Genomic DNA, 26,212 nt, shown 5'->3' on the forward strand with positions numbered 1-26,212 from the left:
AAATCGTGAGTTCGGAGGCGTCGAGTTGTTATGGGTTTTATTGTATCATATGTTATTTAATAGGGTTCACGGTGTCCTGAAGGTGAGAACATATCTGATAATATGATTGACCATGACATTGTCATTTCATTTAATCTGTTCTATGAAAGATAAGCTTGAAAATGAAGGTCATCTTTTAGATTAGTAAATACTTTACCAAGTATTACCAATATTTTTCACCAATTTCGTGAAAAGAGTTTCGTGACTGAACACATTCATCACCATGACTCCACTAGACCGAGTGTTTTTTTGTTTGTTTACTAATCAAACGCTCTCTAGACTGAGATTTTCGTTCCTCGTCAACCTTAGCCAGGTTAGACGCCATTTTGAATTTACCGCGGATAAAAACAAGGCTGTGAGGGACAGACTTACCATCATTGTTTTGTCTCGAGATGCACACCTGTAAAAATAATAATAATAATAATAATAATTCTAAGGCATGTTTATAAAAGCTACTTTAATGTCCTAATTTAACTAAGGCCTAATCCTGGCTTAATCTAAACCCTTAGCCTTAGCCATGTCTGTGAAACTAGGCCTTTAAATTTTATATTTATTATTTCCCATCTATGTTTTCAGTGAAGCCACAAGGGGGCATCCCTAACCAAATGGTAAGCACAGCACTTCTTCATATACTTGATAAAAACAATGGATGTAATACTGTTAATTTCTGTATGATTTATAAATGTTCTATTCAATTTGAGGAATCTAAAGCAATTTGCCCGTAAACGTTTTGTCTTTAGTGAATAGTGAATTGTCTTTTCATTTTAATCCATTCGCCTATCTCAAATAAGATTCTGTTAATTCAGCATCAGATTTTGTTGTTGTTGTTGATAAAATGAAGGGGAAAGTGTACATACAGCGTTTTCTCCTCTCAAAACAACCACAAGTCCGTAAGAGTCTTTCAGCTAATCCGTGAACTTTGAGTCTTAAACCAAGGAACATGACAAACAAACACAACTGTACCATGACCAGAACTAAACATAGGCAAGATAACAATCTACTTTTCCAATGGCAAACACATGTGGTTATAGTGATGCATGACATTTTCCTCCTATTGTTTCTCCTCTTATTTTATATCCCAGTCCAAAATACTAATTTACAAAAACACATGTATGCACAACTCAATCTCTCAAACACTTCAACACCAGGTGTTTACTGGGTAAATTACATACTATTGTTGAATTACATTTCAGTGAGTCCTCACACATAGCTATCGTATGAATTCAAAAGATTGTTTTATGAGAACGTTTATGCTTTTCTCTCTATATGCTTTCAGTGAATGGAAAAGAGCAGCGTGAACATTCCTGAAAACCATCTGTTTTCCACAGAAGGAAGACAGAAATTAAGGTTTTGGAACGACATGAGAGTGAGTAAATGATTCCTTTCGTTTAAATGTTTGCTTATCTCTTCTTCCCTCAAATTGTCCATGTTTATTTCTTGTAGTGAAAGATAAATGATGACTTTGGCCCTTAAGTTTTCTCTGGCAAATCCAACTGTACTTAAAACCTTTTGAAAGGTTCAGAGTGGCCCGTTGGACTGTGAGAAGAGATGTTTCACAATAATTATGAAGAGATTTTGTGGTTGATGTGCATTGTCATTTAAAATGGGACCCGGCCGTCCTGAACATGTGCTTCTGGAAGCTTGTGGTTCTTTTGATCATCTTATTGCAAGTTAAAGCACAGACAGAGAGAGAGAGAGAGAGAGAAGGGGGTGGGCAACCACATGTGGTCAACATTACTTTCCTTTTCTCTTTCTAGCAAACACGTAATTGAAAAACACATTGAGGAATACTCTTTAATTTCCTGATTGTTATTGTTCCCGGCATTCCTCTAATTTTTAAGGTTATGATACTCGTCACGTGAAGGAGCTTCATATTTCATTTCATATTTTCAATACTCATTTAAACCAAAATAAGAGATTGAGAATAGAAAGAACAGTATTAAAAGAACATTTATTTGAAATATAAAACTTTTTTAACTGTAATTTTTTATCAATTGAATGCATGCTTCCTGAACAAAAGTATTAATTTCTTCATCTTCTTTTTTACATTTTTTTTACTTACTGACCCCAAACTAATCGATTGTTTATTTGCTGTGGAGGATCAAAGAAACCAGAGAAAGACATCAAAACTCTGACTTTATTTAAGAAACGTTCAACACGTGTGTGCAAGACAGAGAAATAAAACACAATAATGTGTGAAATAGCCATTGATTTCAATATTAGATACCAATCCTGATATACACTAGCATGAGCAGCAGACATGAAGAGCAATATATCATACTCAAATGCATACTTTTGAGTAATCAGACTTTGTTGATCTTATTGTAAAACACCTAACAAACATAATGGAACAATAATTAAAAACAGGCCATTTTTCATGTACTGTAGATGCTAAGAAGTGCTGTTGTTCATTTCAGTCTGTCTAAACCTCACTGACCGACAGCAGTGCATATTTACAAGCTGAAATTAACTTTACTGAAACTGAAGAAGGTAATAAAAACAAGGAACGACTCGCCGCTCTGTTCAACAGGTTTAGCTGATTTTGTGTCTGTCTTTAGACTTTCAATCTCTAGCACTTCAACATGGTCACATGGTCTTTTCCTCACTGACTGATCTAACCAATCATAAAGCTCTCCTTGTTGTTAATTCCCAGGAACCGCACCTTTCCCCCCACTTTTTTTCTTTTTCTTCAACATGTGCATAATACACTTTCCTGTACTATTTTTCCACTTGCATTAACCTTTATTGCGTAACAAAAAAACCTGCACGTTTTATGTTTGACCATTACTGTAGTTCTTGGATGAGATGTGCAATTGTGTCATTTTTGTGACGCAAGCAACACCAAACGTTAGGTTAAATATCTTAAATGGTATAACAAAAGTCTTAATTATCATTTAAGAGGTCTTAAATTTGAGGATGGAAAAACAGGAATCGTGATATGACCTAATGTGATTATTAATCTTTTAAAATGTATATGAAATAGCGTTTTAATTACAGTAAGTAAAAGAATCGGAGATGCATGCTTTATTTTGTGATTGCATAGGACATCATACAGCATTCATTTTAATTGTGCAGGTCTTAAAAAGGGTCTTAAATTTGATTTTAAAAGCGAATAAATGAAAGTATTTTAACAGAGAAAATAATTTCACGCTTCACCTTTAACCACAAATGTACCAGCAGGTAAAGCAAAAGCATTTTTCTTTACTTATTAATTTAAAATATTAATTTGACTTCCATTTGAGCATGACTTTCCACTGTACTTCCCGTATTTTCATTTTTGCGCCATCCCAACATCAAAATCCGAGCCGCCTCTGAGAACAACTCTATCATTCAGCTTTAGCAATAAGGAAAACATTCTTTCCTCTTGGAGTCTAAACATCAACTCTGGATTTGGACAGCAAGCAGCCTCTCTTCAGAACTCGTAGGGTGAGATCAGGAGGTGGACCCGTGCCAGATGTTTGGCTTGGAAGGTGCGCTCGGCGTACTCGGACATCTCCACCTCCACGCTGAGCTCCTGTGGGCCTGGCATGGGCCGGACGAGGATCAGCTCTCCGGTCTGACGGTCCGAGCGCTGCATCACGAACGTGCTCCTGGAGTCTCCTCCTCCTGCGATGCCGAAGCGGAGGCTGTCGGGACCGGGCCGACCCGGGGCCGTCGCGGTGGCCATGCGGAACAGGGTGGCCGGGGTGCGCAGGTTGGACGGCAGGGACAGGTAGTGGTGAGAAATGGTCTTGGCGGCGAGCGGACAGGACCGGCTCTCCATGGGACAGGGATTCCTTTCACACTGGCTGTGGTGGAGGACAGAACATCAACGTTACCTCATTAACGGTGTTTGAAATACTGCACATCTGTTCCAAAATACAGTCCCAAGAACTTTACAAGCAATCCCATTTCCAGCACATGAGAAAAAAAAAATCATGCTTTGGTAAATGATAATTATGACATAAAATGTTGACATATTAAGTCATAGTGTACGTGCTAAGTCATTGAGATAAAGTTGAAATTGAGATAAAAAGTCAAAATTACAACAATTATTACAAACATTTTGACTGTCATAACTTTTTATCTCATTATTGTGGCTTTATGTCATAATTATACCTTATGAAAATGTTGACATACTAAGTCATAATTATGAGATAAAAGTCGAAATGTCACAATTTGATTTTTGTATCCCATTATTGGCTTGTCATAATTGTAACTTTATCTCATTATTATGACTGTCATAATTATAACATGAAAATTTTGACATACTAAGTCATAATTATGAGATAAAAGTCAAAATGTCACAATTTTATTTTCTTATCTCATAATTGGCTTGTCATAATTTTAACTTTTTCTCATAATTATGACGACTTATCTCATTATTATGAATGTATATCATAATTATGCCTTGGAAAATTTTGACATACTAAGTCATAACTATGAGATAAAAGTCTGAAATGTCATAATTGTATTTTTGTATCTCATAACTCAATCTTTTTCTCATAATTATGATTTGTGAACATTTAAACTTTTTAATCTCATAATTCTAATTTACCAAAGCATCATTTTTTTTCTTATGTGGTGGAAATGGGGGGGGATTTTGCTTTCAGATGATGTAGTTATTAATAAAAGCATCTACCAGCAGGGACGAACTGGACCATGCTAACCAACTCAAAGTTTCCTTTTGCACTACATCTTAACATGGGCTATGCCAGTTATGATTGTAAATATTTCTGGTGCTGTTACTGAGAATATAGCATGTGTGCCTAAAACTTCAAGGTTTAGTGACTCACAGATCACAGCCTCTCACATTTAGCAGGACACAAAGGGCCCATTCACAGCTTAAAAAACATCTTACATAATAAAACAAGCATAAAAGTGTCATACAAGAAAAACAAATGATTGTAACCCACTTAAATTACACCGCAAGCAAGTGGCAAGTGATTTAGAGGAGGCATGAGTGGCCCCCAGTGCTGTGAGGGACTCCAGGAGACACATATGTGTGTGTTAGCTATGGAAACACAAGTTCAACATGCATTACTCCCGTCCATGTCATTTTCTCCCGGTTTCTAGTCGAAATCGTCACATGCAAATCTGTGAGAAAGATAATTCTATGATTATTTACTCACCCTCGTGTCATTCTGAACCCGTATGCTGGTAAAACTAAAAGTTTTTAAATCACATAGATATTTTGAATAAAACAACAGTTCATAGTGGTTACAGGCAGGTTTGATGTCATACATTTCAGCTGGTTTCCTCACACAAAGTTTTCGTATGACTTCAGTCTTAACAGCCCCTGGTCCACTATGAACTGTCATTGACTGCTTCTATGTACACAGTATATATATATATGAAGAGTTCAGATGCAAAAGCCTCTAAGTGCCATCTGAAATTTTCTTCTAGAATGATCATTTTTATCAAGCTCGTATATTTAAGTTCAGTAATTTCACTTAATGACAATTCATAGGTAATTTTCATTGCCATTGAAGTGAAATTACTGAACTTAAATATACGAGCTTCATAAAAATGATCATTCTAGAAGAATTTCAGATGGCTTTTGCATCTGAACTCTTCATATATACACAGTATATATATATATGTATGTATATACATTCACACACACTCATCGGCCACTTTATTAGGTACACCTGCTCATTAACACAAATATCTAATCTAATCATTATCTAATGGATCAAAGTGTACGTTTTTGAAAATGATACCGTTATCATCACCATGCAAACAACAAAAATGTGAGTTTGTGGTGCCCGTGAGTATCACGTGTTCAGTCTACAGGCACATAGTGTTTCTTTTACAAAGTGATGTCTGGCATATATTTTAATGGACACCTGCCATGGTGTTTCTTATTTGATTTAGATTTGTGTCTATGAGTGTGTCCTAAGCCAATGCACCGTACCGTTTATTTACTCATAGCCACTGCTCGCCACCAGTGTAATCTTGTGTGTGAAGCAGGTTCTCCTTCAGATATGCTGCAGTGTACAGCTCACTGAGCTTTAGTGTGTGTATGCTCACTTACAACGGTGACGTCTTGACGTAGCTGACGTTGCCGTGCGAGCGCGGACACTCGGGGTTCACACACTGGAAAGCTCCTCCGGTGTTGATACAGGTGGTGCCACGGCTGCAGTTGTGCTGTTGTGTAAGACATTCATCCACATCTGGAGCGCCGGAGGGAAGGGAGACATCAGAGGAATAATACAGTGAAAGAAGAATAGAGGAAAATAGTGAGTTTGCTACATGCGGGACTGCTTGTTGTGACTGTAAATTTGATTTGCGTACAGGTCTGTGATCGTAGACGTGTTCCTGGCTGGATTTCGGAGTGAGATCATCTTTGAAACACACCGTCACCCGTGTTAAGATACTAAAGCTACAACCCATCTGACATACAAGATCCTTTCAATTACTTGTGTGATATCTAAAGTCTATGTATCCTTACAATATAATTCTATTAGCATTTTTCTATATATCTGTATATCTCATATTTAAATGTTCTGCATCTTCTGAAAGAAAGAAATTAGCACTTTTATTCAGCAAGGATGAATTAAATTGATAAAAAGTTACAGTAAAGACATTTATAATGTTACATAAGATTTCTATTTCAAATAAATGCTGTTCTTTTGAACTTTCTATTTGTATATAACAATACCAGTAATACAAGAAGACACCATCATTTATATAACATAAATTTACACAACATAAAATCCCCAAAAATACTAGTTGATTAGTGAGGTCAACTACTTTATTTGTTTATTTTTAGATATTTTATAACAGTGATGCTACTACTGAAATGTATTTATTTTATTTATATTTCTTTCAACACTGAGTGTCACTGACAACCAGGGCTTGACATTACCTTTTTCACTCACAGTGGTTTTCCAAAGTTACTAGCCAACTCAGCATTTTCACAATTTTGACATCGATACCATGGGGAAAAACTTCCATATAGATATTTTTAATATGATCTCATAATTTGGCAGCAGGTTTATTAGGCTGCTGTCACTTTAAGACCTGATCCATTATACTGTTACACATGTGTTTTATTTCTCAACTGTTTACGTTCACTTAAAACATAACTGATTGTGTTTACATGAATACTCACCTTTTTATATTATTTTGTGTGTATTTGACTGTTTAAGCGCAATAAGCAGCAAAAAAGACTCAGTGTGTGAGCACAAAATCTGCGGGAATTAGTAAAATTATGCGCAATCTCACGCCGAAATTCAAGCCCTATAACACCAACAATATTCATCCCGAGCAAATTAAACGAGTGAGTGAGGAGAGGCGGGTTTGTGTGTCAATCGCTGTCGGAGAGATTCATGAGAGAGAGAGAGAGAGAGAGAGAGAGAGAGAGAGAGAGAGAGAGAGAGAGAGAGAGAGAAGCACAGTATCGTATACCTATTCTGCGTAAAATGAGTATTGGAAGCGTTTCAGATTTGAGTATCAATATGTATTGAAAAATGTATATTTTTACAACACTACATAGCACCTAGTTTATTATTTCAGAAGCATTTTTTAAAAGACTACAATTGAAAAACTGTATATATATATATGTCAGTGTTTCCGCTACATTCATTCTGCCGTGGTGGTCCGCCACAACAAAAATCATCCCGCCACGGCTGCAGCTTCTCAGTGAGGTCCGATATTGTGCATACTATTGTGTTAAGCCCCACTAAAGGCATAAAAAACACTGTAAAGCACCATAAAGTTTTCGTGCACTATATTCCAAGACTTCTAAAGTCATTCGATAGCATATGTGTGGTAAAAATGAATATTTAAGTCGTTAATGGAAACTCATCTCTCCTCAGTCATTCTCCATTCAGCATTCAAACAGCGCGACGCGTTCGGTTACGACAGTAACACGATGACACTCCCTTCAAGATCAATGTTCCCATTATTATACTTTATTTGTAGATAAACTTCTATGGTTTGACTTTATCTTGCTGGAGTTTATTGCGCTTTCTAAATCCTATTCCTTTCTCCCGGGTGTCTGTTAGATTACAGCACTGGAGTAGAGAGCACTATGTATTGATCTTCATGCGCACTGTAACTGAAATTTAAAACTGTTAAAAGAAAAGACTCAATAAACTGTTGCATAGATATAATACACTAATACTTCTTCGCTTTGTGCTTTTCAATGCGAAGCGCTGCACGCTGTGACTTCGTGTTGCTTCAAGTGCATCATTCTGCTTCATTCATTCGCTTTGCCGCTCTAAATTGGAGCCTTTCATATTATAATACTTCAGGGAGGTTTCAATAGAGCTGGTAAGTCCCGCCCCTTCCATAAAACCCCACTGGACCTCTAGGTTGAAAAATCGTCAATGCAAGTGAATGTGAGAAAATAATTATTTTCTGGTCCCGTTTGAATTGTGCCATGAATGTGAACATATGTTGTCTGTGAATTTTTTATATAATCTTTCATGTTACGAGTTTGACAGTATATGGTATGATTCTTCGGCTAGCAGTTGTGGAAAAGACATAACGAGAAAGACTGCATGTCGCCTATGTGACGTCACCCCATAAAGTTGACTTGCCCGTAATTTTCGCCAACCTCAACGATTTTGTCCTCTCCCTGAAAGAAGGCGGTGAAGTGCACCAAAGACACAGCCATGTTTAGCGGGATCCGTGAGCTAGTGTCCGTGTGCGAGTGGTGGTGACGTTTCAAACGCGTCGAAAGCAGCGAAGAGTTGTAGTCCACAAAGTGCTCTCACACAAAGTCTAACCGTATCAAACTTCTACCCGCTAAATTGTAGCATTCTTCACACGAAAGATTATATAAAAAATTCACAGACAACATATGTTCACATTCATGGCACAATTCAAACGGGACCAGAAAATAATTATTTTCTCCCATTCACTTGCATTGACGATTTTTCAACCTAGAGGTCCAGCGGGGTTAGCGGAAGGGGCGGGACTTACCAGCTCTATACCTGGGGCAAGGGGGCGTGGCCTATGGGAATATCACTCATGGGCGACGCCCCCTCCCCTGGGAAATGGGCCTGCCACCACAGCTGGAAAACAATCCTAGAGGAAACACTGTATATTTTATATATAAAATTCAACCCGCCAAAGTGTCTAGTAGGAGTGACTGCATTACACCCCTGCTGAAATACACACGCATTTGGCGGTTGGAGGGTGTTAATGTCAAGCCCTGCTGACAACACAGACCCAAGAGCTGAAATCGTTTGCAGGATTGATTCATATCAAGCAGAAGAACTCCCTCACCTTTGCTCTCCAAATGTTCCTCCAACTCACCAGCCAAAAACTGAGTCAAACGATTTTCCTCCACATCCTCACTATTTGTCTTCATCTACCAGCTTCATTTACCCCTGGAGGTCTTTGTAAGGTGTCCAAATGACTTTTACAGAGTATGTCCGGCCTGTTGCACTTTCAGATTCAAACAACTAAGAATAGAGGGTCTTTCAGCAAAGAACTCGTTCAGATTTGGAACGACATGTGGATGAGTAAATAACGTTATTTTTAGTTGAACTATTTCCTATGGGTGTGAAACACTTCTAATCTGAAGCGCTGTTTGTCAGTGTATGTTTCTCACTCACCCTCACAGCTTCTTCCATCGGCGAGCAGCTTGTATCCGGTGGGACAGGAACAGTGGTACGATCCCGGGACGTTTACACAGGCATGGCCACACAGAGGCCCTCCACGGTCAGCCTTATACACCTCACATTCATTCACATCTGGACACACATGCACACATAATAACTCAACGTATGATTAAATGACAGGAGAGAGTGACGGAAAGGAAACGAGACAAAAAAAACAAAACATAAAATGCCTTGTGGAAAATGTGCTTTTCACTACTTCCAGGATTGCAGGAAAAATATGTTTTTATTGAACGTTGATGGAGCAGCAAATTTTGAGGGAAAATAATAAATCATAAAAGCGTTTTGTTTTGTTTAATAATAATATAAATGTATGAGTTGGCGAGTGGGGCCTTTTGCCCCGCAGTACTGATACAAATACAGTTAGCTAAAGTAATATTAACAAGTTGATACTTGTTCAAAACAATAACTTCAGCAAAGTTTGTACTATTTTCTGTTTATTTTGATCATTTGTTTTTGTTCAAGCGGTGGTATAATGCCCTTTTCACAAGATGAAAAATAAATCTCTGATGTTTCTGAGTGTGTGTGTGAAGTTTTAGCTCAAAATACCCCACAGATATTTTTATAGACTCAAGAAGAAGTGCAACAGGACGTCTCTGAATGGTTAGTTGATGAATTTATGTTGCTGATGTGGAGTTAGCTATCTTCAGTTAGCATATTCTGTCATGATAATCTATAAATCACTCGTATAGGAACTGATGTGAGATGCACAAAGAGTGACTTTCTATTGCGTGTGAAAAGACGGATGCTACAGTTTGAGCCGACTCACAAATGTGCTTGACTACAACAACTCAACATGGAGTGTGTATTCCGGGGGCGGGGTTTATGTAAATTCTAGGGTTGGTGATGTCACTAACCCGGGAGGAATGTGGTGTAGTCTCTACCAGTCGTTTGTTGTAGTCCTTAAAAAGCAATTTCTTTAAAAGCAAATATCTCCCTTTGCTTTGAACTTTGAGCGTTGTAACTTTGCAGATGTTGTTTATGCTCAAACAGCAACATTACACACTAACTAAAGTTAGAAAAGTGAAAAAATACTGAAAAATTATTCTGAAAGCTCTCTCATAATAATGTAATTTGGATTTACAGTTACAGTGTGATAAAATAAACTTTATTGCTAAATTATACAAATTGCTGCAAAATGATTAAATGTAATGTAATGTAAATGTCTCAAGCGATATCCTTGTATGTGGTTGTTTGAAGCTATGAATCCTGGACATACCCTGACAGATGCTGTTGTCGGAGGTGCCGCTCATGTGGAAGCCGGCGTCACAGCTGCAGTGTTGAGCTCGGTCCACTCTCGCACAGCGAGGCTTGCGGCTGAAGGCCGGGTCATTCATGACACTCCACTCCGGAGGGGCTGAGAGAGAGACAGAGAGAGAGAAAGGAAATGGAAAAGAAGAGGTTTAACCTCCCACAAACACTCAGACCCACATATACAGCAATGAAGACAAACATTCACATGCATGCTTTCATTTATGGACCGGAACACAGGTTAAAGGTGAAGTGTGTAACTTCTGCTTCACTAGCAGGCACATTTGAAATTGCAAATGTATTTTTTTAATTTTCTGGAAAAAAAAAAAAGTGTTGCAAAAGTCGCCACCTAGTGGGCAGTGTTGGGGTAACGCATTACATGTAACGTGCATTACGTAATCAGATTACTTTTTTTGATGTAACGAGTAAAGTAGTGCATTACTTTCTAAATGTACACATTAATATTTGAGTTTTTTTTTTTTTTCTAAATTAAATGTAATGAATTAGATTAAACATTTTTTAAAACTGCTAAATTAAAATGATCTTCTCCATCCGTGCACGGAAACAGATAAAAAGTAATTAGTTTTGAATTTCAATAATAATAGTTCAACACCTGAAATGTTGAGAGAACTTGTGTATGGCATTTGTGTATGGCAACTCTTATAATATTCTAATACTCTTCTATATTCTAATTCTTGTTGTTAGCATGTTTCGGTTACACTTTATTTTACAGTGTCCTTGTTACATATGTTACATGTACATACCATAGTAATAACAGTAAATTATGCATAATTACATGCAAGTAACACCATAACCAAATCCTAATCATACCATAACTCTATAGTAAGTACATGTAGTTTCTTGATATTACTCAGTACTTAAATATATAATTACACTGTAACAATGACACCTTAAAATAAAGTGTAACCCATGTTTCTATGTGAATTAGTATGTGTCCTCTATAAGCTGCATGATTTGACACCTAATTAAGGTGTATGATGTTACATAGGCTATGTTTTTGATTGCATTACTGCATTGATCACTTGTAAAAAGCTCAGAGCGAGCCTCAGCCGTTGGCTGAGAGATAAAAGAAGAGATTGGCTAGAAGAGATAAAAGAAGCACAGACCTGTCTGCGTCTGGTATTGACATTGACTCCCGCTCCAGTTGTGTGGACAGGTGCACTTGTACTGGTTCAGAGCCTCCGCACAGGTGCCACCGTTCTGACACGGGTTACTGGCACACACACTCACATCTGTGTGAAAGATAACAGCCTTAGTACTGACAATTAACAGGTCTTATGGCAAATCAAGTCAAGTCATGTTGCCTTTAGTAATAAACAGAGAGTAACAGATTCGTATGATTCGAAAATGTTAAATGGTCCTGAAAAATATTGTCACACTTGAGCTCCTTGCGGTCAAAAATGAGCGCATTGAAAATGAATGGGAGACTAAGTGATCTAGTGGAAGCGTTTGGTACTGCGGCCAAACAAAATCTTACTGAAAGCTCATTTTTTGAGATATCAACCTCAAATTTGGAACACAACTTGTTTAGATTTATGACTTTGTCTTGCATTTTTAGAGTAAAACTTGTTTTTGAAAATATATATTTCATAATGCAATACTTGAAAAATGAGAAAAGGTCCAATTCTGCTGTAAAGCAGTTCTAAAACCACAAAAGTGACATTATTCAGCTCAGTTTAGTTCAGTTCAGTTCAGTTCAGTTCAATAACTGTAAAGAATTAAGTTCAGTTCATCTATAACCATCTCTACTGAAGATACTGATGACGTGTCATTATTCAGCTTGGATTTGGATTAATTTGAGTTCAGTAATCAGTTTTGAAAAACGATTGATTCAGCTGTAATGCAGAAGACTTTAATGCAGCTCACTTCAGTTAAACATTTGTTCTCATCTAATAGTGTCAGTGCAGTTACATCATAAAAATATTGCTGAATATTAAGTTAAAGCTTCCTAAATGCTGTCCGAATGCTAATAATGCTTATCATCGTAAATGGATCCTATTTTTAGGACCATTAAGTTGTTTTGAAGTGTGACATTTATTTTCTTGACAATTGACCTACTGATGCTCTTCAGTCAAAATTTACGTTTTGTTTTTTGTAGAATTTTTTACAGAATCATCGAAATGGTACGAAACTTGGTAACGTTTTAGGCACTTGCTAGACAATTTACATGATTCGAAAAAGTTAAATGGTCCTGAAAAAAATAGTCACTCCTCGTGGTCAAAAATGAGCGCATTGGAAATGAATGGGAGACGAAGTGATCTAGTGGAAGCGTTTGCTACTGCAGCCAAACTAAATCTTACCGAAAGCTCAATTTCTGAGATATCAACCTCAAATTTGGAACGCAACTTGTTTAGATTTATGGCTTTGATTTTCTTGCAGTTTTCGAGTAAAACGTGTTTTTGAAAATATATATTTCACATAAAAATTTAAAATAGTATTTTTGTGCATTTTTCATAACAATAAACGTAAAATTCTGTAACTTTTTTTAAGTTCACTTTTTAAACTTTTTTCACTTCAGCAATAATCTGCTAAGTTTGATCTCTTTTTCAAAGACGACACTTGGGCCAAATGTCATCTTTGAAAAGAGATCGAACTTAAAGGAGAACTCCGGTCAATTTTAACATTGAGCTCATTTTTTTGTACATTTGGAGTGCTGTCAATACAGAGAACAACTACAAAAATCGGTGTTGCCTACACCGAGTTATTCTATTTTTAAAATTTGCACCCTGTTGACTTCAATAGGGCAAGTAGTAAGCCTGCTTTTTAGCCTCTTAACATCCTTTAAGTGTCATTACAAGTGCACAGAAAATGTGAGTGATTCTTTCCGAGTGAACACGGGTGGATTTGACTGCAGTAGATGTTAGAGATATTAATAAAAACGAAGTTAATTCAGCCAGCGCTCATGCCTTTGTTTACATCCTGTTTTCGGTGGAACGCCATAGTAATCGATTGTCGAGTTCACGCGCGTGATCATTGGTAACTAAACCTATGCGCGTGAACTCGACAATCGATTACTATGGCGTTCCACCGAAAACAGGATGTAAACAAAGGCATGAGCGCTGGCTGAATTAACTTCGTTTTTATTAATATCTCTAACATCTACTGCAGTCAAATCCACCCGTGTTCACTCGGAAAGAATCACTCACATTTTCTGTGCACTTGTAATGACACTTAAAGGATGTTAAGAGGCTAAAAAGCAGGCTTACTACTTGCCCTATTGAAGTCAACAGGGTGCAAATTTTAAAAATAGAATAACTCGGTGTAGGCAACACCGATTTTTGTCGTTGTTCTCTGTATTGACAGCACTCCAAATGTACAAAAAAATGAGCTCAATGTTAAAATTGACCGGAGTTCTCCTTTAAGTCTGTCGCTCTAAAGCATTCAAGATTTACGACAGTTTAAGTTGGAAATGTAATTTTCAGGTCTATGCTCAAAAAGTGATTTAAAATGGATTATTAAAACAGCATAAATATAATTTAGCACCATAAAATCCCATAAATACAAAATATATACAATAAAAAACATTATCGAACTAAAATATAGTACATTAATTTCATTGAAATAAAAAAAAAAAATCGACACGCAGTACCTGAGGGTTAAATAAAAAATATATTACTGCAATGAATCTGGACCTGTTTTCTTTTTTCGTTTTGCCAATTTTCATTATTCGTAATAATTATTTCTATAGTATTTTTTTTTTAAATATGGAATAGTAAAAAATGTAATACAATGATTTTTTTTTCAACCAACTTAAATCAGTGATTTAATTCAACATAAATTAAAGGCAGTACAATAATGCATACTATGACATACATACTTTTTAAATACAATTTAAATAATATTTTATGCATTGTTTAAAGTAATGAGAATGGGTAAATATGCTCTCATGAAAATAATATCACAATGCAAAAAAAAAAAAAAAAGTTTCTTTTGATTTTGGGGTAAAATATATCCCAAAAATGAGATTAATCCTGAATGGTCGTGTTTTGTAAAGCCACTAAATCCGGAATACCGTCTTTTTATCATGGATTTGCACTCCTAATTAAAGCAGAATGAAAGAAATACTTGAAATGTCCCAGATTCTTATCTCCTTGTCTGTACAGAGCTGAGGATTATGTGTCCATGGAAAACACCTGAATTGTTGAAGGAATTAAACGAGCCCACATTCTTCCCTATTTCCTGTACAGAATGAAACCGCTGGAATGTTAACAACGGAGTGGAGAAACAGAGGAAAGCTGAGTTCATCTAACCTGTGGTTCTCTCACAAGCCCGCTGTCACATTCACAGTGTTCGTTTGAGTCCCTATCATAAACGTTTGAGAGGTCGGTTAGGTTTACAACAGCTTCTGTGCCACACAACATCTGTCCACGGCAGCTGCGGGCTGCAAACTTCATCTGCTCTCGATGGGAATTTACTGCCGATGCTGTAAATATCATTGATGGGCAGTGAGAGCATGCTTGTACAGAAGAAGCGTTAACACATGTTCCTCAAAGATGAGGAGATAGAGCTCTGCTAGCTACACATGTTAGGGCAGAGATCCCTGAAGAGCTGATCAAATGATCCTTGAAACCACTTTCTTTTGACTTGATTTGAGGTTATTTCTATAATAAAAGAGTGCAACTGCTGTGGTCTAGTATCTGGTTTAGATGATTCCAGAAATATGCCAAAGGACAGATTTGCTTCATTGTGCAATAGTCAAAAACACTATATAAAAAGAAAAGCTCTGTAATCAGTGTTTTAAATGCTCAATTTCAGATCAATGCATTATGATGATGAAGGTTTCATGATAAACACAGACTTGCACCATCAGGACTTAAAAGCAGATATTTGAAGCAGTGTTATTTTTTTAGTATTTATATACACTATTATAATATTTTCAATTCATTTTGTTACCGTATGTGCCTTTGTCATTTTTATTTTTTGTTTCAGATTATAGCTTTAATCTATTTTTAGTTTTAATAATTTTAGGATTTCAACTTTAACTGTAAGTTTTTCATCTAATATTTATATTTTATTTTGGCTTTTATTTTAATTAACTAAAAATATTTGTAATATTTTAATAAATAACACTAATGTGAAGCATTTTTGTTAAAGCCAACATAATTCCCATATATATATATATATAGTAATGAAAACGAGTTAGTTTTGCTTAATTGTTATGAAAATAATGTCACAATGTAAAGTTTACATTTTTTAAATGTAATTATTGTTTAATTAAATTGAAAATGGCATAAAAATGGAGCCTATTTTAGGACCATAAGATGTTTTGATAACAATAACACTAATATGAAGAATGCATTTTTGTTAAAGCCAACATAATTCCCATATATATCCCTATTTTAAGACACTTTTTCATGAAAATTAAACACAGATTCTCATTATCATCAGGACACTTTCCTTTTGTGTTTGTGTGTTTGTAATTTTTATAATTTTTCTAAGTAAAAAAGTCTTTATTTTGTGTCCTTACGAGAGGGTTTAGCGACTCAAACATGAGGGACGATTCTGTGGTAATCAACATTATGCCAAAAATGCTTTCAATACGAGTTTCTACAAATAAAGAAAAATTTCTACAGTTGTCCAGTTAAAGAAATGTCCAGTTAGACATCAGACACAAGGACATTTAAGTAGAAAGAAGTGAATGAGAAAAATTAGGTTTGAAAATCTAAAGTTTTGACTCTCCGGCCAAAGGAATGTTTCTTCGACAACAGTGCTCACGATCCTTCTCCTGTTTATTTTCTTTCCCAGGAGGCTTAAGCACGAGAATTTGCAGATGTAAAAGGTTCACTTCAGTCCCTAAACTATTTCAAAACTCCTTATGAACATATTTATGTGTTTTCATCCACTCTGAGTGGTGCTTTCGGAAGCAAAACTCTCAAAATAGACTCACTTACTCCCACCTGCAGAAACAGAGACATTACAGCGTCTGTGCTGCCTTTCAAAGCCAAACTCTCCTCAAACACACACACACCCCTTTCAAACACACTGCGGCACGCACGCCCCGTCCCACTGTACCACTAGGAATGTCCCGAACGCTGCCAGCAGCGATATTAAAGGAAGTCATCAATAGCATGCTTAGCATAGTTGCGTGCCATCGGAGCATGGGCCGCTTAATGAGATGTGTGCATGAGCTTAACCTCTGCCCACTGAGACTTTACACACACACACAGTCTGAAGCTGGACTATCATAATAACATTTTCTCATTTTAGAGAAGTGGAAGTATGGGAATGATTTAGTGAGCAAAACATGAAAACTATTACTCTATATTCTTGTGCTTCTATGTTTCGATTCCAGTTCTGCTCATGAAGTGCATCCTGGGAATGTGTTCAGACACTATTGAAGGAGGAACATGTGTGATCTTCATGTTATCCTGTTTCCACTTCAGAGTCAAAAATCAAACAGGTCAGATAAAGGGAAAATATGAGATATGCAACAATTAGAAACATAGTTGCAACTGTAAGAAATAGTCACAACTTTTATTTACTAGCCTGGAAATCCAGCCCTAAATCTAAAAGATGAATGGTCTGGCATCGACTAATGAAAATGCATTGCATGCATTTGAAAATATCACTGCACGCAATTGGATAACACTACGACCAATCACAACAAGCCCCATACGCTTAGCTACCAGCGGAGCTAACTGGTAGATTAGACTCTTGCCGTATCCGGTCGGCAAAACAGCAAAAACGCCCTTCTTGCAAAGGAAGGATTCGAGCGCCGTCTTCTGTTCCTCTTTTAGAGAAAAAGCCAAGTCTAACTCGTTCATTGTAGCGGCCAAAGCCGTTTCAAACAACTGGTGTTCATCCATAGCCATCTTGCAACGTTTACTAATGACTTCAACTTCACAGCACTGTCATCATCTGTTTAGCTCCGCCTATATCAGATAACCCGATGTGATTGGTGCAGCTCGGATACAAGGGCATATTTAATGAGCATCATTACTCGACGCCAGAGTAACTCGCTGAGCAAATTCAACTTGTGCTCTCGCGAGAACTCTGGATTTCCAGGGTATTTATTTATTTTTGTTTTTATTTAATTTAATTTAATTTAATTTTAGTTACTTAACTTTTTACTCAACTTACACTTGTTTTATTTCAATGAAACATTTCTTATTTCCAAACCTTGCAAGATCATGTTTAATAGATGTAGTTAACAACACAAATTTGAATATATATATATATATACAGCGTACAATAATGAGAATGGGGTGATGTGCTTCATTGTTATAAAAATGCTATCATAAAGTAGTTTAAAATAGTTTAATTTATTAAATTGTTTAATTTAACATTTTTCATGATAATTAAATTCGTATTAGGCATTTGGCCCTTTCAATTTTGTGTATGTGAAAACTTTTTATTTAGAGTATTTTTTTTTTTTTTTAATAAAACTTTTTTTTTTATTTAGAGTATTAATATTTCCTTTATTTAAGTTTTTTTTTAACTTTCAGGTGGAAATGGGTTCCCATACCTCCTCCTGCATCCATTAAAAATGTTATTAAAATAATTAAAATCTTGTCTCACAGAAACTTTAGTTTTAGTTTATAAGAAATATGTAGAGACAAATAATGTTGGTAACATGTTACAATAAGCTCCCATTAATGTTAGTTAATGCATTCACTAACGATGAGCAATGAATTTGTCACAGTATTGTACATCTTTGTTAACGTTGTTCAATACAAAAACAACTGTTCATTGTTAGTCCACGTTAACTAATGTAGATAGCGCTATTGTGAAGTGTTATTATTATGTTTGTCTACTTTGTTTAAAACGTTTGTTTTTTCAGTCACATGTTCTCCTTTGTCTTAGTTTCCCGCTAATCATTACTTTCTATGGACACTGATTAATCATTACAGCTGCTTATCATTTAGTTAATTATCTCTGTCTATTTAAGTTCCCCTGTTTGTATCACTCACTGTCTGGTATTGTTTATGCGTAACACAGTTTCATGTTGTTTTTCTGTGTTCAATAAAGCTAGCTGTTATTGGGAAATACTTTTTCATCCTCGTTGACCAGGGATTGTAACACAAATGTTTTTAAGATTACGGGAAACACAAGTTCAGTCGAGTGTGTCCAGACTTTTGTGTGGTGGTAGTGTATCTGAAACTTGACCTATGAGTCTGGCTCTTTTTACAGTAGCCCTGCCAGCAGAGTCGAACCCGAAGCATGAAGGCGTTGAGACGCACCATGGACAGGAATGCAAGTACAGGTGTTTTTCTGCGTCTCGGGACACTTAATGCTCCTTTAACGAGCGCTTCATTCAGTGCAGCTCAGAGGCGAAGAATGCCTCTCTTTCTTCACCCACTCCTTATCTCTGTGCCTGTGTGTGTGTAGTGTTCGCTTTAGCTGTGGTGTTCACAGTCAGTTTCTTTCACAAGCACGGGTATTCAGGCACTATCTCAGTAGTGTCACTCTCAATGGGATTTCAGATTACCCAGCTCACAATATAATGTGTGTCTTAGTCCAGGAATTCTGCTCAATAACACAGATATAGTTACATAGCAGAGAATGTGTGAGGTATGTCTGATGATGATGCATGCTGCTTTATCAGATTTTTGAGTTTCTAAGCTACTTTAAAGCAACACCAAAGCACTTTTTCTCTTCGGTCCCCCTACAGGTTGGAAGCGGAATTGTCCATTACCGCTGTCGTAAATAACTTAGCCTACCGTCGCACGCACGCTATTTGTTTATCCAGCACCGGCTTTGGAAATAACGATGTCCACAGACACGGTAGAGTATGTTGCATGATTTTATGAAAGTATGATGTATTGCGACATCAGAAACAGCTATTTTTTATGTAGGCTCCACCTATCAGCTATAGTAACGCTTGCCGTAAAGCAAGTCAAATTTTTAATTTCTTATGTCTCATTCGAACTACAGATCCGCTACCCAATCTGGCAAACTTGCATAGTTCGGTCATAGCCAATAGAGGGTCGCGAAGCGGATGCAGAAGTGCCGATCACCCTGTTACGAGTTGATGAACCACTGAAACGATTCTGGAAACATTATTTTAAGGTACAAAATAATCTTTAGTGTTGCTTTAAAACATAGCCTAATCATTTAAAAAATGTCTTCAACCTTTTTCAGGTCAAGGTCTCTGGGCACTTTAATATGACTATAATAGATCAATATTATTATCATATTATTATTTTATATATTACCATATAATATTCATATACATAATTTTTATCTTTATATATATATATATATATATATATATATATATATATATTGTGTGTAACGGTACACAGAAGTCACGGTTCAGTATGTACCTTAGTTTTGGGATCACGGTTCGATACGAGATCAGTATGTTTACATGCCTGATTGCTTAAAGTAAAAAAATGAAGGAATTGTTGATTTGTTACTCTGTACCTCCTCTAAAGGTTAGATAAAAAGCACAGGACAGTCTGTTTGGACCAATAACAGCTTATTAACTTGACCGTTTTTGACGCACCTTTACAGACGACACCGGCTCCGCTCCAGGTCCCGTTCTCCTGGCACACGCGTGTCCCCGGTCCAATCAGGCGATAACCCTGAGAACACGTGAAATGAACCTCATGACCCACCAGGTGCTTCGAGCCAAACTTTCTGCCGTGGGCCGGAGCCACCAGAGCTGGGCATGAGAACTGGGCTAGAGATGAAAACACAGGAGAAAGAGACATAAAGAGAGGAGGAATGTCAGAGCAGAGAAGGGTTACATGAGGGACGGAAGTCACGCATGCTGAAATGCTGAGATATTTTGCCTGAAGGCAGGCACATGTTACTGAATGTGGGAACTGTCATGGGAAAAGATTCATGGGAAATGCCTCATTTCATACAGACAGCTTATGAATACGTGAACAATAGCACATGGACCACGCAGAACAACAAGAGCTGGTGCTTGTCTGTTGTTTATGCCTTCTTGAAGTGAACATGAAATCAAAGTTGACTTAAAAAAGTCGGCCTTCTTGTGCACAATTCATGCACAAAGAAAAATAGTTTGCTTTTGTAACATCAAAATGCTATAATTTGCTTCTGAAACAACTTCAAATCATCAAAGCCAATGTTATTATAGTTAACTAATAGTAAACTAATATTATCTCAATGAAACTAAACTAACACTGATCTCAAACCTGCTCTACAATATTTTAAATTGAACACTTTGTTTCATTCCAAAATATGTCACAACACGGAAATAAAATATATTGTTGGTTTTCAACTTTTTTAAAATCCACGTTAATACCATTGTACATTTTCTGTGTAATATGTGAGATGAAACAACTAATGCATGTTGGATTATAATTATTTTTTTTTATGTTGAATAAATACAGGACACTGAGAGTTAAAAAAAAATCCAAGCAACAATAAGTATGTTTTTAAAAGGGATTGTTTTTTAAGAAGTCCAATAGGGGAATAAGAAAAATGCACAATCCTGTCACATCAGCGCATAAATGTAAAAGATGATCGGTAGTTTGTCACAAAATCTTCATCATTTTGTCCTGTCAAGCAGTGGCTGCTACAAACACCAAAGTAATTCTTGATCATGAAATGTGCATCAGCGTGAGCCAAACGACACAGTCTCACATCCGACACATTCACATTATCCGTAGAGTAATCCAGACCTTGGACTCCTTTCCAAACCTGAAGAACCAGCCAGAACACTCATTTGAAGGAAGGAAGGAAGTCATTTCATGCTTATAAAATACTAATAGATTTCGAGAGATCTTGGATTTGTTGGAATTGTGCAGCCCTTTCAACTCGTTAATAAGGATTAATAAATCCTATTTGCCAGAATTACTGTCCAAAAACAATTTTTTTATTGACTGAATACTTTTATCGCCAACTAACACACGCTCTTTCGTTCAAAAAACACATTTGCATGGGGAAATGTTTGATTAAAGACCCTTCTGTGTAACTTCCTGATTAGAAGAACGGATTTAAACACAAGGCTGTAGCCAGAAAACATATTTAAAGGGATAATTCACCCAAAAATGAAAATTCTGTCATTAATTACTCACCCTCATGTCGTGCCAAACCAATAACACTTTCATTCATCTTCGGAGCACAAAAGAAGAACTTTTTGATGAAATCTGAGAGATTTCTGTCTCTCCATTGAAGGCTATGCACTTTGACACATCCAAAAGTTCATAAAGAGATCATAAAACAAATCCATAGAAAAATTTAGCCGTTCAGTCCAAATTTTCTGAAAGGGACACAATCGCTTTATATGACGAACAGATTTAAATTAGGCTTTTATTCACATAAAACAGAAGTTCAACTGAACCTGCTTGACGCGTGAGAACAAGCCTCATTGGTTCTTGCTGAAGCTCAAGCGTGCTGTCATGAATGATTATGAATGCTGAAGTACAGAGCAATGCAGCCTCTTAAAGGGATGGTTCGGAGTAATTTCAACCTAGGGTCCTTTGCACCATGACCTCAAGCCACACACCCCCCCAGAAGCCTTTTTCCCTCGGTTGAACATTATTAATGTTAGAGCTTATTTAGAGATATCAGCCGGATGGCTTAGTGCAGACGCTAATGGATCCAAGGATGTATCTCGTAAATTACCCCACTAATAATGCCCAGAATGATACCAAACTTCTACAGTAGTACAAATAGGTTCTGTACTCATAAAACGAGGCATTGGAAAGTTTGTAAGTACATCAGGAGTTTATTTAAATAACACTTGCCTGACGACTTCGAGGTCACTTCCTTTGCAAAACTCATAAGTGTAAGGGAAAAGCTAGTGAATTTAACACTCCATAGAAATATATCCCAAAAAAAAAAATTCTTTTTTCCAAAGTGTTGACAACTTAGTGTTAACTAATAATTGTTGCAAACTGGTACTAACAACAAAATATTAGTGCATTCCTGGAACTGGGCGTCGTTACACTACATCCTCATGCATCGCTTTCTGTCAGGACTCTTACAGGCTTTTCCCAAATCACGGAAGTGACGTTGACGTCCGGGTTAGCGGTAGCATGAGCCGTCAAGCAAGTGTTATTTAAATAAACTCCTGATGTACTTAATGCCTCGTTTTATGAGTACAGAACCTATTTGTACTACTGTAGAAGTTTGGTATCATTCTGGGCATTATTAGTGGGGTAATTTACGAGATACAACCTTGGATCCATTAGCGTCTGCACTAAGCCATTCGGCTGATATCTCTAAATAAGCTCTAACTTTAATAATGTTCGACCGAGGGAAAAAAGGCTTCTGGGGGAGATTTTGGCTCGAGGTCTTGGTGCAAAGGACCCTAGGTTGAAATTACTCCGAATCATCCCTTTAAACAGTCTGTACATTTTTTAATTTCTCAATGCCTCGTTTTTTTATAGGCTTAGATGTCAAATTAAATATACCATCTACCCTGACTAAGGCTATTCATCTTCCAATTTAGGGCAGCTTGCATATTTTTATTATGTGTTTTATCTAATATTCATTTATTTTTATTTCAGCTTTATGTTACCAACAATTATTTCTGATATTTTTAGTTGTATTTTTAGTTTTAGTTGTAAAACAATAACAACACTGGCCTCAAATCCTGAAGCAGCCTGCAGGGTTACATCTTTAATACACAACTCTGATGTATGTTTTACGGTCTGGAGTTGACGCCAGCAACTCCAGATGCCTAAATGACATTTCTCTCTGTCACACACACACACACACACACACACACACACACACACACACACACACACACACACACACACACACACACACAACACACACACAACACACACACACACACACACACACACAACACACACACACAACACACACACACACACACAGAATTAGAAGTATATAGGATACAACGGGGCTATTTTGTGACAAAGGTCTTGTTAATAATTTTCAAGGTAATTAAAGCTTTTTATTAAGTTTATAAAAGTTTATTTTTTATTAAAGTTTTATATTAATATTTGAACAAAAATGAATTCTTTTATTTATCAAAATAAACCGAAAATAGTACAAACTTTGCTAAAATGATTGTTTTGAACAAGTATGAACTTAGACATATATTTTAAGTATTTGTATCGATACTTAGTGCCTTTCGCCCCATGCTGGTTTTACACAGTGTTTCTAAGGGGAAAAGACCTCATAGATTTATATGATTTTTTTTAAACAAACTACATTTATGATTTATTTTCATACTAAATCTATTTCTCCATCAGTATTCAATAAAAGCATGTATATTTTTCTGTGATCATATATGGGAGAAGTGAAAAGCACTTTTTTCTCAAGGTGTGCCTTTAGCCCCGTTGTACCCTACATATAAAAATAATGATTCCACAGAGATAATGAGATATGTGAATATGCCATGCGTGACTTACATGAGGACTGGTCTGCTTGTGGGAACTTGGACACTGAGTTTTGAATGTTGGTGAGCTTGGATTTCATTATCCGAAGCCCTTCGGTGAATCGGATCTCCTGTCCTTTAAGAAACTTCTCCATCTGACGCAGGATGCCCATCACTCGGTGCTTATCCATGCAACCCTGAGGCACAAAAGTGCACGAGTTAAGAAACCATCCGAGCACCTGGTTACAATTTGATGGCAAGCAGTTATCCCGAAATTACAGAACACAAGCTCATATGGAGGAGATATTGGACATCTAAAACGATCGCAAGAAACATTCCCACTAAACGTTAGCTTTGTATGGAAATGAAAAATGGCACACATGAATTATCAAGGCCAGATGTTGTGGGTGATGTCATGGGGACTCCTGTGGGGCATGACATGAAAGCTCAGGCCAGGGTTTAGCAGCTCATCGGTGTGCCAACACACAACCAAGTCCCCTTAGAAACACAAATATTACTCCAGCAACGATTTATCGAGTCGATGTTGTCCCAGATGCATTTGGGCCGTGTGTTCGGTCAGTGGGCAACCTCTAAGGTCCTCTCCAGGAACCACATGTAAGCGTCTAATACTCTTTTTCTCTTCAGCGGCTTGATGGCAGTTGTACAAAAAGCTGTTAGGCAGATGTCTCTGCGACCTCTGTCCAAAAGGCTGGTCTCCTGTCTGTTATTCATGGCAGTTAAATACAGACTCGTTAGAGGAGAGAGGAAATGTATTGGCTTTAAATTTCACTAAGCATTTGCCATGGTAAACAAAGACCGTGCTAATCTGGATCACACACAAAAATGCATCTGACATATTTAATGATATAACTTTGTCTCCTGTAGTGGTTTCGAAAACGTTTTGGGCACACTTAAAATGTCTGAATGTCATTGCACTAGATTAGAGAAATTATTTTGCTATATTGTTTGTTATATTTTTTTTATATTCAATTATGTGAACTACACCTGTGGTTCACTTGAGAAGTAATGACTTCATAGATCCACTAAAAATAAAATTTCAAGACATTGAGCAAAAAATGATAAAGGAAAGTAAAGAGAGTGCAGAATTTATGCACAGATGATACTTAATATTTAGTTTTTATTTTTAAGTGCGATTTAAGTGTCCAAATACTTTTGGGGCCTCTGTAAATTAACATTGTTATTTTTTAATAACTAAAATAGCATGCAATGTGCATTCAGATAAATGTAGGGGTGAATTCATGTTGATTGGGACACTTTTTCACAGTCATCTCATTGGCAAAAAGTGTCCCAAATGTATCAACCTGAATTCACCCCTACATACAGCCTATATGCCTTGTCAAATGTTTTTAATTAAGATTGCTTTCATTACCAACATTTTTTGCAACATGACATACATTATATTAGGCTTTATTTATATATTATATACATATTATAAATAATATTAATTAATTGTGTTATAGAAATATGAATCTAAATATTAATTTAATATACGAGTATACTTACTTGCGTTGCATCATTACAGTTGCACAGTGATAAGAAGTTTAGCAGGAGAAAAACTGTGTATGATAAATTCATCCTCCTGTATCCGAGTCAATGTAAAACCGCAGAATTGTGTTCTTGTGTCGGTTGTTTTTAATCCTCAAGTGTCTTTACGGTTCCAAACTGTGCAGACTCAGTCTGATAGTCATTGAAACAAGCCTGAGAGGAAATGTTTGATAAACGGTTGCAGAAGTTGGTAAAGATGCTCCTGTTCTCCTCATGAAGATTCTGAGCGCATGAGGAGTCGTGATGTCTGATTCGCGATTTGTTCTTTTCGATCGATTCTTTTAAATGATTTGTTTGAACCGATTCGCAAAACGTGGATTCCTCTGTGAGTGCAGCATTTATCTATGCATCAAAATGTCACTATGTGAACTATAACAGCAATACTGTGCAGATACAGATATAAAACATGTGTAGCCTACTACATCTGATGCCATTTGTCTCCTAAATCTTC

General features: G+C 36.6%; 1 protein-coding gene across 1 annotated transcript; it reads right to left on the reverse strand.

The window, feature by feature from the left end:
• Positions 1-2,158: 2,158 nt before the first annotated feature.
• fbln7 (fibulin 7) lies at positions 2,159-26,212 on the reverse strand. The gene is made up of 8 exons (XM_079855359.1): positions 25,720-26,212; positions 24,230-24,392; positions 20,374-20,550; positions 12,032-12,157; positions 10,873-11,010; positions 9,591-9,728; positions 6,056-6,194; positions 2,159-3,827 (listed from the first exon to the last, which is right to left on the reverse strand). The coding sequence occupies exons 1-8, from the start codon at positions 25,789-25,791 to the stop codon at positions 3,452-3,454; spliced, it is 1,329 nt and encodes a 442-aa protein (XP_079711485.1). The 5' UTR covers positions 25,792-26,212; the 3' UTR covers positions 2,159-3,451.

Source organism: Squalius cephalus (genome assembly GCF_949319135.1).
Source record: "Squalius cephalus genome assembly, chromosome: 21".
NCBI classification, from domain to species: domain Eukaryota; kingdom Metazoa; phylum Chordata; class Actinopteri; order Cypriniformes; family Leuciscidae; genus Squalius; species Squalius cephalus.